General features: G+C 33.7%; 1 protein-coding gene across 4 annotated transcripts in view; it reads left to right on the forward strand.

Annotated features, from left to right (window-relative positions):
* The window catches only part of CENPC (centromere protein C), an 82146-nt gene that overhangs the window by 1648 nt on the left and 65370 nt on the right, over nucleotides 1–15128 (forward strand). For 3 of the 4 annotated variants that reach the window (XR_013766031.1, XM_079152978.1, XM_079152979.1), the window contains exons 2-5: nucleotides 2835–2881; nucleotides 6612–6682; nucleotides 8511–8605; nucleotides 13283–13376. Coding sequence is in view for 2 of the 4 variants with exons in the window: in XM_079152978.1 (XP_079009104.1) it covers nucleotides 2835–2881; nucleotides 6612–6682; nucleotides 8511–8605; nucleotides 13283–13376 (307 nt within the window). In the remaining 2 variants the exon portion in view is untranslated. Of the gene's footprint in view, nucleotides 1–2834; nucleotides 2882–6611; nucleotides 6683–8510; nucleotides 8606–13282; nucleotides 13377–15128 lie in introns of those variants that run through there. The other variant, XM_079152980.1, reaches the window with a different exon arrangement.

Genomic DNA, 15128 nt, shown 5'->3' on the forward strand with positions numbered 1-15128 from the left:
TGCTTGGTTAATATTTTTTGGACAAATGAACTTCCTGGAGTCTTGGCCTTAAATTTTTCCTACTTTAAAGAGGAACAAATAGTGCTTTACAGGTTTTCTGTTTCATAACATTTCAATGTGCAGATTGCTGAGTCCTTCAGTTTATTGAGGGAAATTAGAACAGTGGTCATAAATTAGGCTTTGTAAGTTTGTGTAATATTCTCAGAGTTGACTTTTTACTTTACTGTTTCATAGTGTTGCACAATGGAAAGAAACTTAAGTGCTTGAATTAAATTTCCATCTTTGTTCCATCTCACTCTAGTCAGAATGGCAAAGATCAAGAATACATACAATAATAAATGCTGGTGATGTGGTGGGGAGAAAGGAATATTTATACATTGTTGGTGGGAATGCAGACTAGTACAGCCAACCTCTCTAGAAAGCATTCAAATATAAATTAATAGATGAGTAAAAAGAAGTCTAGTAGAGTAGAAGAAGACAGGGAGGCGGGGAGGACAAGAGAGAAAAGCAGGGGGGATCATGAACTGAAATTGATTTCCATGCATGTATGAGTTGTACCAGGATGAACCCAATTACTGTGTATAACCATTAAACTAAAAAAAAGGTTTCCATCTTTGAATAATAGCTAAGTATTGTAATATTGTAATAACAGAGCTGGGAGTATATACAGCATAGTAGTAGAGTACATGGTCTGGCCTGCACAGGGTGCTGGGTTTGATCCCCAGCACTAGAAAACCAAACACCACCAACAGCAACAACAAAAAGACTTGTAATATAACAGAGACCTGATAGATATTTCTGTTCCCTAGTTTGCTAGATATAGTTGTTCCCTGTAAAATACAATCCATCTTTTTTTTCATAGGTATTTCATGAATATAATAAGCTCTCACCTTCATTAAAGAAAGATATTTTTATTTCATAAGTTTTTATTCTTATTCAAGTACTTGACATCTTTTTTGACATTAATGTGACATAGAGAGTGGGCAAAACTGGGAAGAATATAAATTAACTCAAGACAAATTTCTTCTCAAGTTTCTTAAAATCTTATAGAAGCTTTTGTTTTTCTATTTCTCTTCCTTTCCTAAGTAATTGAATCCAGAAGCCATTAAGTGGGGCCAAGCAAGGCAAGTATCCCTGTGGGTGGGGAACTACAGTGGCACAGAGCAGGTGTTTTGGAGCCTAAGCAGGGTTGAGAGGGTAGCCTAACTCAGGATGCCAGGGTGTGAGTGAGGTGAAGATTGTGTCCATGTGAGTAGGGGGCAGCTTGTGTGGGCCATAGGAGTTCAGGCACAAACGGGCACATTGGATTCCTGGGAAGGTGTTAGAAACCCAAGTGGGGTGAAGGGAACATTCCTATGGTTAGGCATTTTAGTGTGGAGTAAGGAAGGTATCTATGCAGAAGGTATCTATACAGAAGGTATCTATACCATTCAGGTATTACATGGGCATCTTCACAGTACAGTGACTTGCCTAAGGTGTCAGAGCCTGAGCTAAGTAAGGAGGGAGTACATATGGGAGAGGTGACTGAGTTCCAAGGGGAGGGCTTCTGTAACTGAGAGCAGTGTGGGAAGTTTAAGCCCTAGCAGTGTGGAAGTGCCATTGTGGGAGTTAGTACTGTATGAGTTGATAGGCTTGGAGAATGCTAAGTAAGTGAGTGAATGAGTGTGTGATCATGTTTTTCATTAAGAATTTTTCTTGCTCTCTTCAGTGTTTATAGTATGCCACTTTAGTTTTATGAATTCAGTATTTCAGATATCTCTTGAAGGTATTAGAATTTTATTATTTTTGAGGTTTTCTTCTTTCCCATCATTGATAATAGTTTTCTCTTGGGTCTTTTTCATTTAAAAAAATTATATCTTGATGTTTCCTTTTCTGTTTCTGAGACTTACATGTGTAGTGCTCCACATTGTTGATCACATTTGAGACTGAGAAAAAAGAATACTGTTTGTGAGGTCTGTGTTTATAAGGGTAGGGGAAACTTGAGTCTACTATTCTGTATAGAGATTTTCCTTTAATTGTCCTGCTTTTATTCTCATTTCTTGCTCCTTGCCTCCTTTAGTTCTTGAATTTCCTAGTTATGCATTTAAAAAAAATGTTTTAGTTGTAGATGAACATAATAGCTTTATTTTATTTATTTGTTTTTATGCAATGCTGAGGATTGAACCCAGTGCCTCACAATTGCTAGGCAAGCACTCTACCACTGAGCTACACCCAGTTATGCATTTTTTAAATGGCTTTTTCCTAGCCAGATTAGCTTCCCTTCTCATTGGTGATAGTATCCTCTGAGTTACTTTAGGCTGCTATTTCTTTTATTTTGTTTCATCATTTATCACTCCTATTTTTTTTAATCTTCCAGTGATCTGTTGCATTTGTTAATGTCAATGGTGTTATTTTCCATTCTCCTTTTTCATAGTTGTTTTATGTCATGTTAGTCCTTTATTATTACTTTAGTGGGATCTTCCTGTATGGAAGGGGTATAAGTAGATATTGTTAGTCAACCAACATGAATTACTGAAAGTGCAAATAGGTTTTTGATGATGGAAAATGTATGAAGGGAGGTGAAGTAGAAGGAGGAATTAAATGAATTAGACCTGGAGAGGGATGAGGAAGTAATATTGAAAGGTTTGGAAATAGTAGATATGAGGCATATTTCTCTTCTACTTGATCCATAATTTCTCATTGTAGCATTATGATAGGTGATTCAAAAACACTTCATAAATGAAGAAGTGGAATTTTTGGCATGCCATATTGGAATGAAATTACTTTGAAAGTAAGTTGTATTTGATTACATTTTTTAAAAAAGTACTAAATTGATGATTAACTTTTCTTTTTAGGATCATCTCAAAAATGACTACAGAAGAAGATTTTGTCGACCTTCCAGGTGATTTATGTATATTTGCCTTATAAGAAGGCTTTTTATTTGATCTTTTTTTTCCTTTCTTTAAATTAAGAGAGACTGTTACTTTCTAACATATTTCTGATTAAAATAATGATTTCTATGCCCACTAATAGAGTGTAGTCATTGTAGTTATTTTATACAAAGAAATATTAAGACAAGCAGTAATGACTTAGTGGGAGTGAGAAAAGAAATTTACCTAATAAGAACCAGAAGGAGGCAGTCTCAGTTTTGACTGAATGGCAGCCCTGGGTTAAGTGCTCACTAGGATGTATTTAATGTTAATATTAGAAAGATGTAGCTTATTTCAGTAGGGAGAAAAGATAATGCATTGTTGTTATACATTTACTTGTATGGTGCTTGTGTGGAGTTACTTTGGTCCTTCTTTTAGTTGTTAAAAACTGCAAGGTAAATTTTCTACCTAAATATTTGACAATTACAGGATGGATAACGTGCTTTTTTTGTAAAGATATTATTGTCAATAACCAAGTGTTTATTGAGTCACAGTTTTACTAGACCCAATGTTGTGTAGAAATATCCCTCCTCCCCCCAAGAATCTTGTATTCCTATTTGGAAGATGTATGCATACATTAGTGAAATTACTTAGTGAACGAAAATAATACTTCTGATATTATAATAAGTAATAATATGTGTGTCTTAGAGATTAAATGTATATATAATCCTGCATTAACTTGCAGCATAGACAACCATAAGAAGTTAGGAAGGAATTTGTGGGTTATTGATATTAAAGAAAGCTTTAAAGTTGTAATGTAATTTAAGTGGACCTTGAGTATATATATAAAGAATAAAGTATCATAAACAAAAGAACCAAAGAGAAGTACATATATTATGATTTGTCAGCAGTAGACTTTTTTTTTAAAAAGTGAATATGTTAGGTAGAAGTAAAAAACAAGATCTTATGAATGCAGAACCAGAAGATGTGTTAGGCATTAGGTTTTTTATAGACTTGAATAATCTGTTCTAAAATCCTCTTGGAATAAGGCCTACCAGATGGAAATAACACACACACACACCCATGTAGACACATTGTATAAAAGCACAGAAGAGTGATATTTGTAGAATAGCTTCATGCAGGGGTTATAGTAATCTAGGTTTGGTGGAGTACTTTTATATTAAGGTATCAATGATATGGGGAAGAAGAGGTGAATTGGAGAAAATTTTTCAAAATTTTTAGAACTTGTTAACTGTAAATGATTTTTTACCCTATAAAAATTCAGAGACTTTATTCAGTAGTTTGGTAACTGCCAGATTGTATCCATACTATATCATTTAGATTTCCTGTTTGACAGTTAGTCTGGTTGATGGTGACTTATGTCCTAATACTGACTCTGCATTGTCATCTTTGGCAACTCATCTGATCTATCACAGATTTATGCTTCATAATCATCTAATTCACCCTAAAAAAGATGATCTATCTGGTCTCAGGGAAATGACTGATTCTATTTTTGCAAACTTCCAAGGAAATTTTATGCAAATATTGGAATGATAATTATTGGTCTAGGTATTTCTGAGATTTTTCAGTAATAAAATTTTATGATGGATGTTTAACTTTTTTTGTGTGTCTGTGACCCAAAGACCCAACAAGAGCAATTAGAAAAGGAAAAGTTAATTTTGGCACACTGTTTCAGAGGTCTCAATCCATAGACAACTGATTCCATAGCTCTGGGCCTGAGGTGAGGCAGAACACCATGTCAGTAGGGCATGGTGGAGGAAAGCAGCCCAGGACAAGGCCACCAGGAAGCAGAGAGAGAACTACTGACCAGGGACAAAATATAAACCCCAGAGGCACACCTTCGGTGACCTGTTTCCTCCAGTCATACTTTACCTGCCTATAGTTACTGTCCAGTTAATCCCTATCAGTGGATTAATGTGCTGGTTTAGTTAAGTTCTCATAATCCAATCTACCTCTTATGTTTTCTTCTGTTGTCTCACATATAAGCTTTTAGGGGACACCTCATATCTAAACAATAACAATGGATGACCTATTAATGTATTGTGGCTCACAATCTTGGGTTACAACATATTTTTCTAACTCAAGAATAAAAGAAATGTTGTAGATGAGGAGTCAATAAACCACACCCCATAGGCTGGCTGTTGTTTTGTCACAGATTTTGATTCAGTTTTATTGGAACAGAGCTAGAATGGCACAGTTGAGTAGCTGTGACAGACTATATGGTTTATAAGTAAACTATTGACCAACTGGTCCCTTGAGCGCTTGTTAGAGGTACATATCGGAATTTTATACTGATTCAAATCCAGATGTCCTTCAGCAGGTAAATGATTAAAGACTGGCACACCATAGCATAGGATACTGTTTAGCACTGAATAGAAATGAAATATTGATACATACTACTCGTGTGAATACATATAATATGTATGAATCTCCAGAGAATTATGCTGAGTGAAAAACGTCAGTGCAAACTATTACATTCTTTTTGATTGTTTATATATACTGTTTTTTTTTTTTTTTTTTAAATGACAGAACTTTAGAAATGGAGGACAGATTAGTGATTGCCAGGGGTTAGGAATGTGAGGTTAGGAGGAGCAAGGAGATTAGAGGGAGGTGGATATATTTATAAAAGACAATAGAGAGATCTTTATGGTGATCAGACTGTGAGTGTCTTGATGCTGGTTGTAATATCAGAACCTACAGATGTGATATAGAACTAAACACACATACAAACACATTTACAGAAATGAGTGCATAGAAGTGGAAATCTGGATAGGTAGATTTTATCAATAATATCCTAGTTGTGATATTATGCTATAGTATTCCATAGTGTTACTGTTGGAGGGAACTGGGTAAACAAAGGAACTCCATTATTTTGTATAATTGCATGTGAATCTATAAGTATACTGTTAATAAAAATATATTGATTGGTAAGCTCTTAAATTAATAATACTCAAAAGTGTATTTGAGAATTTATAGGAAGGAGTAGGTTGCTTGGAGATAGATGTTAGGACTTGTGACTGTAAAGTCATCATTAAAGAAGCATGTCAGGGATTGGGGTTGTGACTCAGTGGTAGAGTGCTTGCCTAGCATGCGTGAGGTACTGGGTTCCATCCTCGACACCACATATAAGTAAAATAAAAGTATTGTGTTAATCTAAAACTATATATCATATATTTTATATATATAATATATGATATATTATATATATGTATATTATTAAATATAATAATATATATGTTATTATTTATTTTTAAAAGAAGCATTTCCTGGCTGGGGATAATAACTCAGTGGTGGATCCTTTACCTGGAATGCACAAGGCCTTGAGTTCATTCCCCAAAAATAGCCTTTCAGTACTAATTGAATTCATTCTCATTGAAATTTATCAGTAGTCTAAAACAACTTTAAACAATGGATATTTAACTCTGGGATATAATTGTTTATGTAACATGATAATGACATATTTCTCTTCACATTATGAAAGGACGAGTATTTTTTCTAAACTGAATGTGGTGGTGCATGCCTGTAATTCTAGTGACTCAGCAGGCTAAGACAGGAAGATCATAATTTCAAGGCCAGCCTCAGCAACTTAGTGAGACCCTGTCTGAAAATCAAAAGTACTGGGGATGTGGCTCAGTGGTAAAGCACCTCTGGGTTCAGTACCTAGTGCCATGGTTGTTGGGGGGATATATATATATATACACACACACATTTATGATACATTTTCCCTTTCTTTTTTGTTAGGGTACCTGACATTAACACAGTGCAAGGCCAGAACATGCTGGAAATCTTACAAGACTGTTTTGAAGAAAAAAGTAAGACTTCATTTCTAGATAGACTTTGAGGTTTGGAAGGGACGAAAATGTAAATTTGTCATGTTAATTCATATCAAATGCAACAAATATATTCTAGTGTGTAAATATATATAAAATGTTTTTCTCAGAATTTTGTAATTTACTACAGTCCTTTTTGTAATTACTGGTACATTAAATACAATACTGATTTAAAAAAAACAGTAATTTGTCATCTTAGTTCATATTAGATTCCTGTAATCTGGGCTTCTATACATAATTATTATACACAAGAAAGTATTTCATGTATAGATTGAGTGTCCCTAATCTGAGAATCCAAAGTCTGAAATGCTCCAAAATCCAAGATTTTTGAGTGTGAACATGTTGTTACAAGTGGAAAATTCCATACCAAGAATCCTTTATTTCTTGCCCCCACATTAATAAACATTATGTAAAATTACCTTCAGAACAAGTGTATGAGGTGTATACAAATCATAAATAAATTTTGTGTTTATACCTAGGACCTTACCTCAGGATAATCTCTGGTATTCACAGATATCTAAAATTTGAAATAGATATTGAAATATCTATTCAAATAGATCTTTGAAATAAAATTATGAAATACAAGTCACTTCTGGACTCAAGCATTTTGTGTAAAGGAAATGCTACAATGGAAATAAATATGCAGAATTCTTGGGATCAGTAGAGTTTGAGATAATTTTTGCTAGTTTGTATCCCTTTCTAAGGAAGTAGCAAATTATGGTAAAATGTTTTTAAAAGTGCTGATCAGCATTAGGTTTTAGAATAAGAAAGGAGGCCAACCAAGGAAATAATGTTTTAGCTAGCTTTTTCGCTGCTGTGACTAAAAAACCTGAGAAGAACAATTTGAAGGAGGAAAAGGTTTTTTGTGACTCACGATTGCAGAGATCTCAGTCCATAAACAGCTGGCTTCAGAACAACATGGCAGAAGAGTGTGGTGGAGAGAAATGACTCACATGATGATCAGGAAGCAGAGAGAAAGACTCTACTTGCCAGATATGAAATATATACCCCAAAGCTATGCCCCCAATGCCCACTTCCTCTAGCCACACCCTTCCCGCCTTCGGTTACCACTCAGTTAATCCCATTAGAGGGTTAATTGACTAATTGTGTTAAGGCCCTCATTACCCAAACATTTCTTCTGTAAACCTTATTGCGTTGTCTCACACATGAGCTTTTGGGGGACACCTCTCATCCAAACCATAACAATGAGAAATAGATGGTGGATGCTGTGGTTGTATTGTGTGTCCCCAAAAGTATTTGTTGGAAATTTAATCCCCAGTGCAACAAGCATTAAGAGGTGAGACTTTTGAGAGGTGATTAGGCCATGAGGCCTCTGACCCCTTGAATGGATTGAAACTTGTTATTAAAGGTCTTGAGGCATGAGTTTAATCTCTTGCTCTCTGGTGGTCATTCTCTTGCCCCTTCTGCTTTCTGTTTTGGGATGATATAGCAAGAAGGCCCTTGCCAGATTCAGGCTTCTTCACCTTGAACTTCCCCAGTCTTCAGTACCATAAGAAATAAAACTCTTTTTGTAAGTTACCTGGTCTCAGCAGCACAAAATAGACTAAGACATTGGAAATGTAACTCCTGTACAAGCTCTGAAAGAACAACTGGCACATAATTCCTCAGAAATCTTGTTTGCTGCTTTCTTTCTAATGCCTTTTAGAAACATTTGAATATTAATGTGTTCTTTTTTTAGGCTGATTTTGTATAGAGTCAACAGACAATTCTTCACATGTCATATAGAGCTACTTTAAATTGTAACCAGTAGATACTACATTTTGTTTTTAAAATTTCACTTTTCTTTTAGGTCTTACCAATGATTTCAGCATAAATTCTACAAAATCAGTGTTTTATTCAACACCTGAAGTGAAGGACAGTTGTATTCAGTCCCTAAGCGAAGAGGTAAGCCAAAAAGGAGAACTGATACAGGTTTAATACTTTAATGAATGAAACTATGCACAATATACTTGTGTACCTTTCTGTTGTTTGTCTTATTCTGAAAAGAGAATCCTATACTCAGAAGTCTTAAAATAAGCATTCTTTAGTGACGCAGCCCCATCAGTGTTTATAGCAGCTCAATTCACAATAGCTAAGCTCTGTAACCAACCGAGGTGCCCTTCAACCCATGAATGGATAAAGAAAATGTGACACACACACAAAATGGAATGTTATTCAGCCATAAATAAAAATGAAATTATAGCATTTGCCAGTATAACTACAAAGAAAAAATAAATTAAAAAAAGAAAAAAGAGAATCCTATATTCTCATTCACACTCTATAAAATTCAGAGTTATTAAAAATTATTTTTGATTAACTATCTTATGTTTGAAATTGGGAGTCAGGAATTAGAATTTTTCTGTCTAATTATAGCAATCATTTTTCATTTATTCTTAGATAATACTTTCATTAGGAAAGTGGGCAACTATTAAAGTTCCCAGTCAGATTGACAAGTTTGTTTTCTGAAGACTGAAATCCTTTTATTACTGTACAGGGAAACTTATCTTTTGTTGATTATATATTCAAGAAGATAGGTTGAATTAATTATGCAAGATAGTATATCTTTTTTGTTAAATTATTTTTCTTAGTTGTAGATGGATACAATACCTTTATTTTATTTATATTTATGTGGTGCTAAGGATTAAACCCAGTGTCTCACATCTGCTAGGTGAGTGCTCTACCACTGAGCTATAACCCCAGCCCCAAGATAGTACATTTTCTATTGAGGTTTTCTTCTCTTTGTTTTTGCAGTTCTGGAGTTTATACCTAGGCCCACCTTGCACATGCTAAGCACATACTTTACCATTGAGTTATATCTTCAGCCCTAGTTATTTTATGTTTTTATATCTTTAAGTAAAACATGACATGACTCCTTTGTTTTTAACTTAATATAACCTCATTTGATAAATTAAAGAATTTTCCTGTTTCTTATGAGAATTGATTAAGCAAAAATAATCTGTACTTTTAAATTTAGATTATTTGTAAAACATTTGGGGTTGTTTTGGGTGGAGGTATTGGTGACCAATTTATTTAATGATTATTAAAATTTTCCTATTTCTTTTGGCAGTTTAGGCTTTTTGTATTTTTCTTAAAATGATTCATTTCCTGTATTCTCAATATTTTCTGTAGTTAGTGTTCTTTTATGATCCTTCTCATATCTGCAGTTGTATCTCTTTTTATTCAACATGTTGCTTGTTTACTTCTTTTTTGGTCTTGTCAGAGTGTTTTTGTCATTAGCAGTTTAGAAAATTCAACAGTTAATTCACTATTTTTTTCCTTCTCCTTTTACATATTTAAAAAAATTGTTGGAAGAATAATTTTTATAATCAAAAGTATTATGTATGTAGAATTTTAAATAGTTCCATAAGGCTTATATAAACAGTAGACCGTGCTTTCCCTCCCAAATTCTGACTTGTTTTTTTGACTCTTAGCTATTTCTTCTGGCTGTTTTGCCTCTGTGGTTTTAAATAATGCTGTACCACTATATTGTGATTTCCCTTCCCACCCCAGTCTTAGCTTTTATTTGTTGACTTTCTCCTATGGCAATTTAAGTTTTGATTGTTATATCACTCTTGATTTCACCCTTCCCCCAACATATATACTTCATTTTGTTTGTGTATCCCTTATGATTTTTGGTTGGATCAATACTTAGTGTTTATATTATTAAGACTAAATAGTCATAACTGTGTAGAATATTGATGGTTAAATTTTCTCTATGTATATCTGTTAGTTTTCTCTTAATTCTGACTTTTTTCATTTGACTTTCTGTGCTTCTATAACTATTTCATCAGTTTCTGTGGCAAAAGTGTAAATGTCTTCTCAGTATATATATGCAGACACATCAAATAATTTATCATTTTCAGGTTTTTTTCTGGAGATATCCTTACTAGATCTCTCTAGGAAGATTTCTTTTCCCCCGCTCCTAGCTACCCTTAGACCTGTCATAGAAGAGTTGCCATGTGATTTCCCATTGCTCTGTTTGCAGGGATACCCTTTTCTTTTCTCCTGAATTGCAGCTCATGTGTTTTGGATCTTTAATCTTCCTTTTTCTTGATATTTTCTTTTTTGGTAGGACTCATCCTTTGGTATGTTTCTGAGGATATAAAACTGTAAATGCTTGAAAATACGATGATTTTATAGTTTTGATGGATAATTTGGATGGGTTCAGAGTTCAGGGTTGGAAATTCCTTTCCCTTACATTTTTTAAAAAAGATATTGCTTTATTATTTATTTTATTTTATTTTTTTTATCTAGGACATTGCTTGTTTTTTTTTTTTAGCTTTTCCTTTTGTTGAGAATATTGTTTTGATTTCTTGATCCTTTGTTAAGTGACTATTTCTTCCTCTTTGCAAGTTCTTAGGATCATATCTTTTATAGTGATCTGAAATTTTATTATATTACTTGATATGAGGTTCTTCTAACCTTTTTCATTGATTTTTTTCTTGATGAAATCTTTCAATTTCTTCTGTTTCCTATAAGTACTTTTTTTTTTTTTTTTTACTTTGCTCCTTGCCTGTTTTTTTTTTTTTTTTTTTTTTTTTCTTGATCCTTTTGTCAAATGTCCAGTGGTCTTCAGCCATATTTAAGGGTAGGAAACTAAAATGTATGAGAAGTTCTGTATTCATAATAAAACTTATGGATTGTTGGATTTCACGGTAATCAACCATTTGGGTCATTTTATTGTGAATATCTAGGTATTAATAGCTGTAGTTTTTTTCTCTTAGCCTGGTAAGTTTTTCTGAAAAGGAAACTTCTGATTGGGGATGTGATTCTGAACGAGAATATTGTCAGTTCTGTAGACAAAGGTTAAGGTGCAATTTGGATGCTCTCACTTAATATCTCTGTTTTTAGTACATTACCCTTACTTTTAACCATCTTAATGCTACTGAGTTCATAGTCTCTATGATGTTGAAACTTAAAAGAGTAAATGTCTAATCTGATACGGTTAGGAGGGAAGGGGCTCTGTGTTATTACTTTCTATGCCTGCTTTTAACAATGATGTTTGTGGGCCCCACCTGTACTTCCTCTTTTGCAGGTGTCTTGTACTTCTAATTAGTGTCTTTAAACATAAAATGTCGACTTTGAGACTTTCTCCATTGCTAGCATATTTCATTTCTCTGTGGGCTAAGTAGTTGCCACTAATCTGCTTTTTAACTTAAAAAAATAACAATTTTTTTGATATCTCTCATCTACTCCCTTCTTTTCCTCTTCATCCTTCTGGTTTTTATGTTTTTAACAATTATTAATAAGGTCTCAAGAGGAAACAGAGTAAATGAAAGCCAGCCTTTGTTTCTTTATGAAATCGAGTTCTGTAGTGTATCTACTGAACAGTGATGCAGTGATTCCATTATTATTTATTTCTCACTTGGTAGATTGTTAGGTTGTTTCCATCAGTTATACAGTGAACATCTTTGTTTGTACCTCCTTTGTACATAAATTGAATTCCCTAGAGTATGCATATTTGAAATGAAATCATTGAATACATATGGCTTAGAATATTTCTGATTTATAAAAAAAGTAACACTTGTAAGATTAAAAACAATATACATGAACAGTCATGTACACTCATCACTTGGTGTAAGAACTATGAATATCTTTCATGTATTAATGTCCTTTTCTGATCCTATTTTTCTTCTCCTCTGCATAGAGGTAACTACTGTTTTGAATTTCATTTTCATTCTAGCACATATGTATGTGTGCTGATATCTGTGTCAGCACTTCTGCCACCATTTGTGATAGATGTCTCACTGCCATACAGAGTTATTAATGCTTCACTAGGACTCATGAGACTTGTCATATAGTTGTACTCTTGACTGACATTTATTATAGCCATATAATCAGGATAGACAGCTGAGTCAGTAAGGGAAAGAGACATAAGGCAGAGGAATCCATGTGCAGGCTTCTGGTGCTCCCCAAAGGGACCATGCAGTCATTGCTAAAAGCAGTGAAATGTAGTAATGTGTATAGTCTTAATATCCAGGAAGTCTTTTGAAATTCAGCTTGCTTTTAATTGGTGTCTTGTCCCAAAGACACTCTTCCTTCCACCAAAATTCTATTCTCCCAAGAAATGTTGTTTACCTAAATCACATAGTTTATACAGATAGTCTTGTTAGGCTGCTGGCACAGCACAGTTGGTAAGGGAGGGAACATTCTGAAAGTCAAATCTCCAGATGCCATCCAAGAGCTAGCTAGTCCTGTAAGAGGACCCTTTAAATGATCAGGCCAGCTATGTTAACTCTTTCCTGCATAGAGTGAATTCCTAAGTACAGTATTTTCTATTTCCTTATATCTGTTTAAACTTTACATAAATGGGATTCTGTACTTTTGCAACTTTGTAAAATTGGTTAACAATCATTTTTTCATTCTATTCGTGTTATTGTGGTTTGTTTTACTGATACATATGTAAAATTAGATGAGTGTGCCATAATTTATTCAGTACCAGTAGTTACTTTAGCATATATCTCTACTGACTGACTGTTTTAAAATGTTTTTTCCCATTTGACATCAAAAAAAAAGAACAAATGTGTTTAATCAGAATTGATAATTTAATAAAGTAAATCTGTTGTATTTCTTCTGTGCCAGAAATCACATCCAAAGTCAGTTCCAGTTTCTTCAAGGAAGAAAGAAGCCCCTCTGCAAGTCATTGTAGAACCAAGTGAAACTGCCAATAAATCAGGTTGGTGACATCCTTGTGGGTGTTATTTGCCTAGATATAATTTCTAATTTCTAAAAAGTTAGAAATGCCATAGGTGGAGCATGTGGTAGTTCAAGTGACAAGGTCAGGGTCAGCCTTGGTAGAAATGAATGTGGTATGTTTTTGGCAAGTTGTGTGGTGTGTGTATGTGTGTGTAAATATATATTGTGTGTGTGAAATTGATATGTTTTTTGAATCTCAAGTCATGGTCAGTGCTTTTTGATTTTTGTTTTTTGTTTTTTCTCCTTTTGTTCCATTTCCTTTATTCAGTGAACTTGCTACCATTAAGCATTGAACCCAGGGGCACTCCACCACTGAGCTACATTCCCAGCCCTTTATATGTTGTAGTTTGATACACAGTCTCTGAGTTACTGAGGTTGGCCTAGAACTTGTTACTCTTGCTTAGCCTCCCGAATTGCTGGGATTACAGGCATGTGCCACCCTAAGTTTTCTTTATCTTAATTTTTCAAATTAGAAGAGTACTGCTTAATTTGGGAAGAGTCAAAGATTTAAAAGAAAAATGTGGTCATTACTCCCATCATCCTGGTGAAGTAACTGACTTGAATCTTTCCTTGCCTTCATTGGTGCTCATAAGGGAAAAAACGTATAAACACGTGTGGGTATGTGTCTGTCACTTTACGTTCTTTCAGAAGAGACTGTTAACAGTTTTTTTCACTACAACAATGAAATAGTAATTTTTACCTGATAGACTGTTTATTCTAATATTTTGTAAGATTTTGGTAGTTCTGTTGGTGTTAGCAATTTCATTGTTACTTTAGTGTCCATTTTCATGATCACTGTTGACTTTGAGCCTCTTTTCATAAGTTTATTGGCTATTGGAATTTGATTTTATCAGATTATAATGAATTTCCTGTGTCTATTTGTCCTTTTCCCATTTTATTTCCTATCCTATTTCCTATTTTACTTCGAACTGACAAAATCGAACACTTATAATCATTTATTTTTGGCTGGGGATTTGATGAGGTGTAATGTTGAGTTACCATGGGTACAGAACTTTCATTGGATGATGAAAAAGTTCTAGATAGTGTTAAAAGCTGCATAGTGTTATGAATGTACTTAATATCACTGAATTTTTGTACTTATAGATGACTAAAATGGTAGATTCTATGTTATATTTTGCCATGAAAAAAAATTTTTAAAAATGTTAGTCTGTCTCCTGGGTCCCCATCTTCCCCACTGTTTAGTTTTGGGTTACTAAATTTCTTATTACTAAGTATTCTTAAAGAAAACTTTTAATAAAGAAAACTTTTAATCTAACACTTAGCAAGATTTTTTTTTAAATTAATTCCAAACATTAAAAAATTAGCATCTGAATTTTAGTTTCCTTTAAGCCATTTAACCATGTCATCAACTAAGGAGAGAGATCTGTTATTTTATGTCCACTGATCATGGTGTATTATTGACTTGTGAGATCTTTGCTCTTTGAAAATGTATGCATTTTGTATTAAGTTCTTTCTCAGCAATACAGTAACTGCATTCTATAGATTTTGGTGTTTTCTATTGATTTCACTTATTTCTATATATTTTTAAATATCCTCTGGGCTTTCTTCATTAACCTACTGGTTATTTACAAGTGCATTAATTTTCAAGTGTTTGGAAATTTTTCCATTGTCTTTCCCTAATTTCTAATCTTGATTCTTTTGTGGCTCAGCCTGTACTATATGATTTCATTTCTTTTAAGTTTGTGAAAATTTATTTTATGACCCAGGATGT

The sequence above is a fragment of the Sciurus vulgaris genome (genome assembly GCF_902686455.1).
Source record: "Sciurus vulgaris genome assembly, chromosome: 9".
Classification (NCBI taxonomy): Eukaryota; Metazoa; Chordata; class Mammalia; order Rodentia; family Sciuridae; genus Sciurus; species Sciurus vulgaris.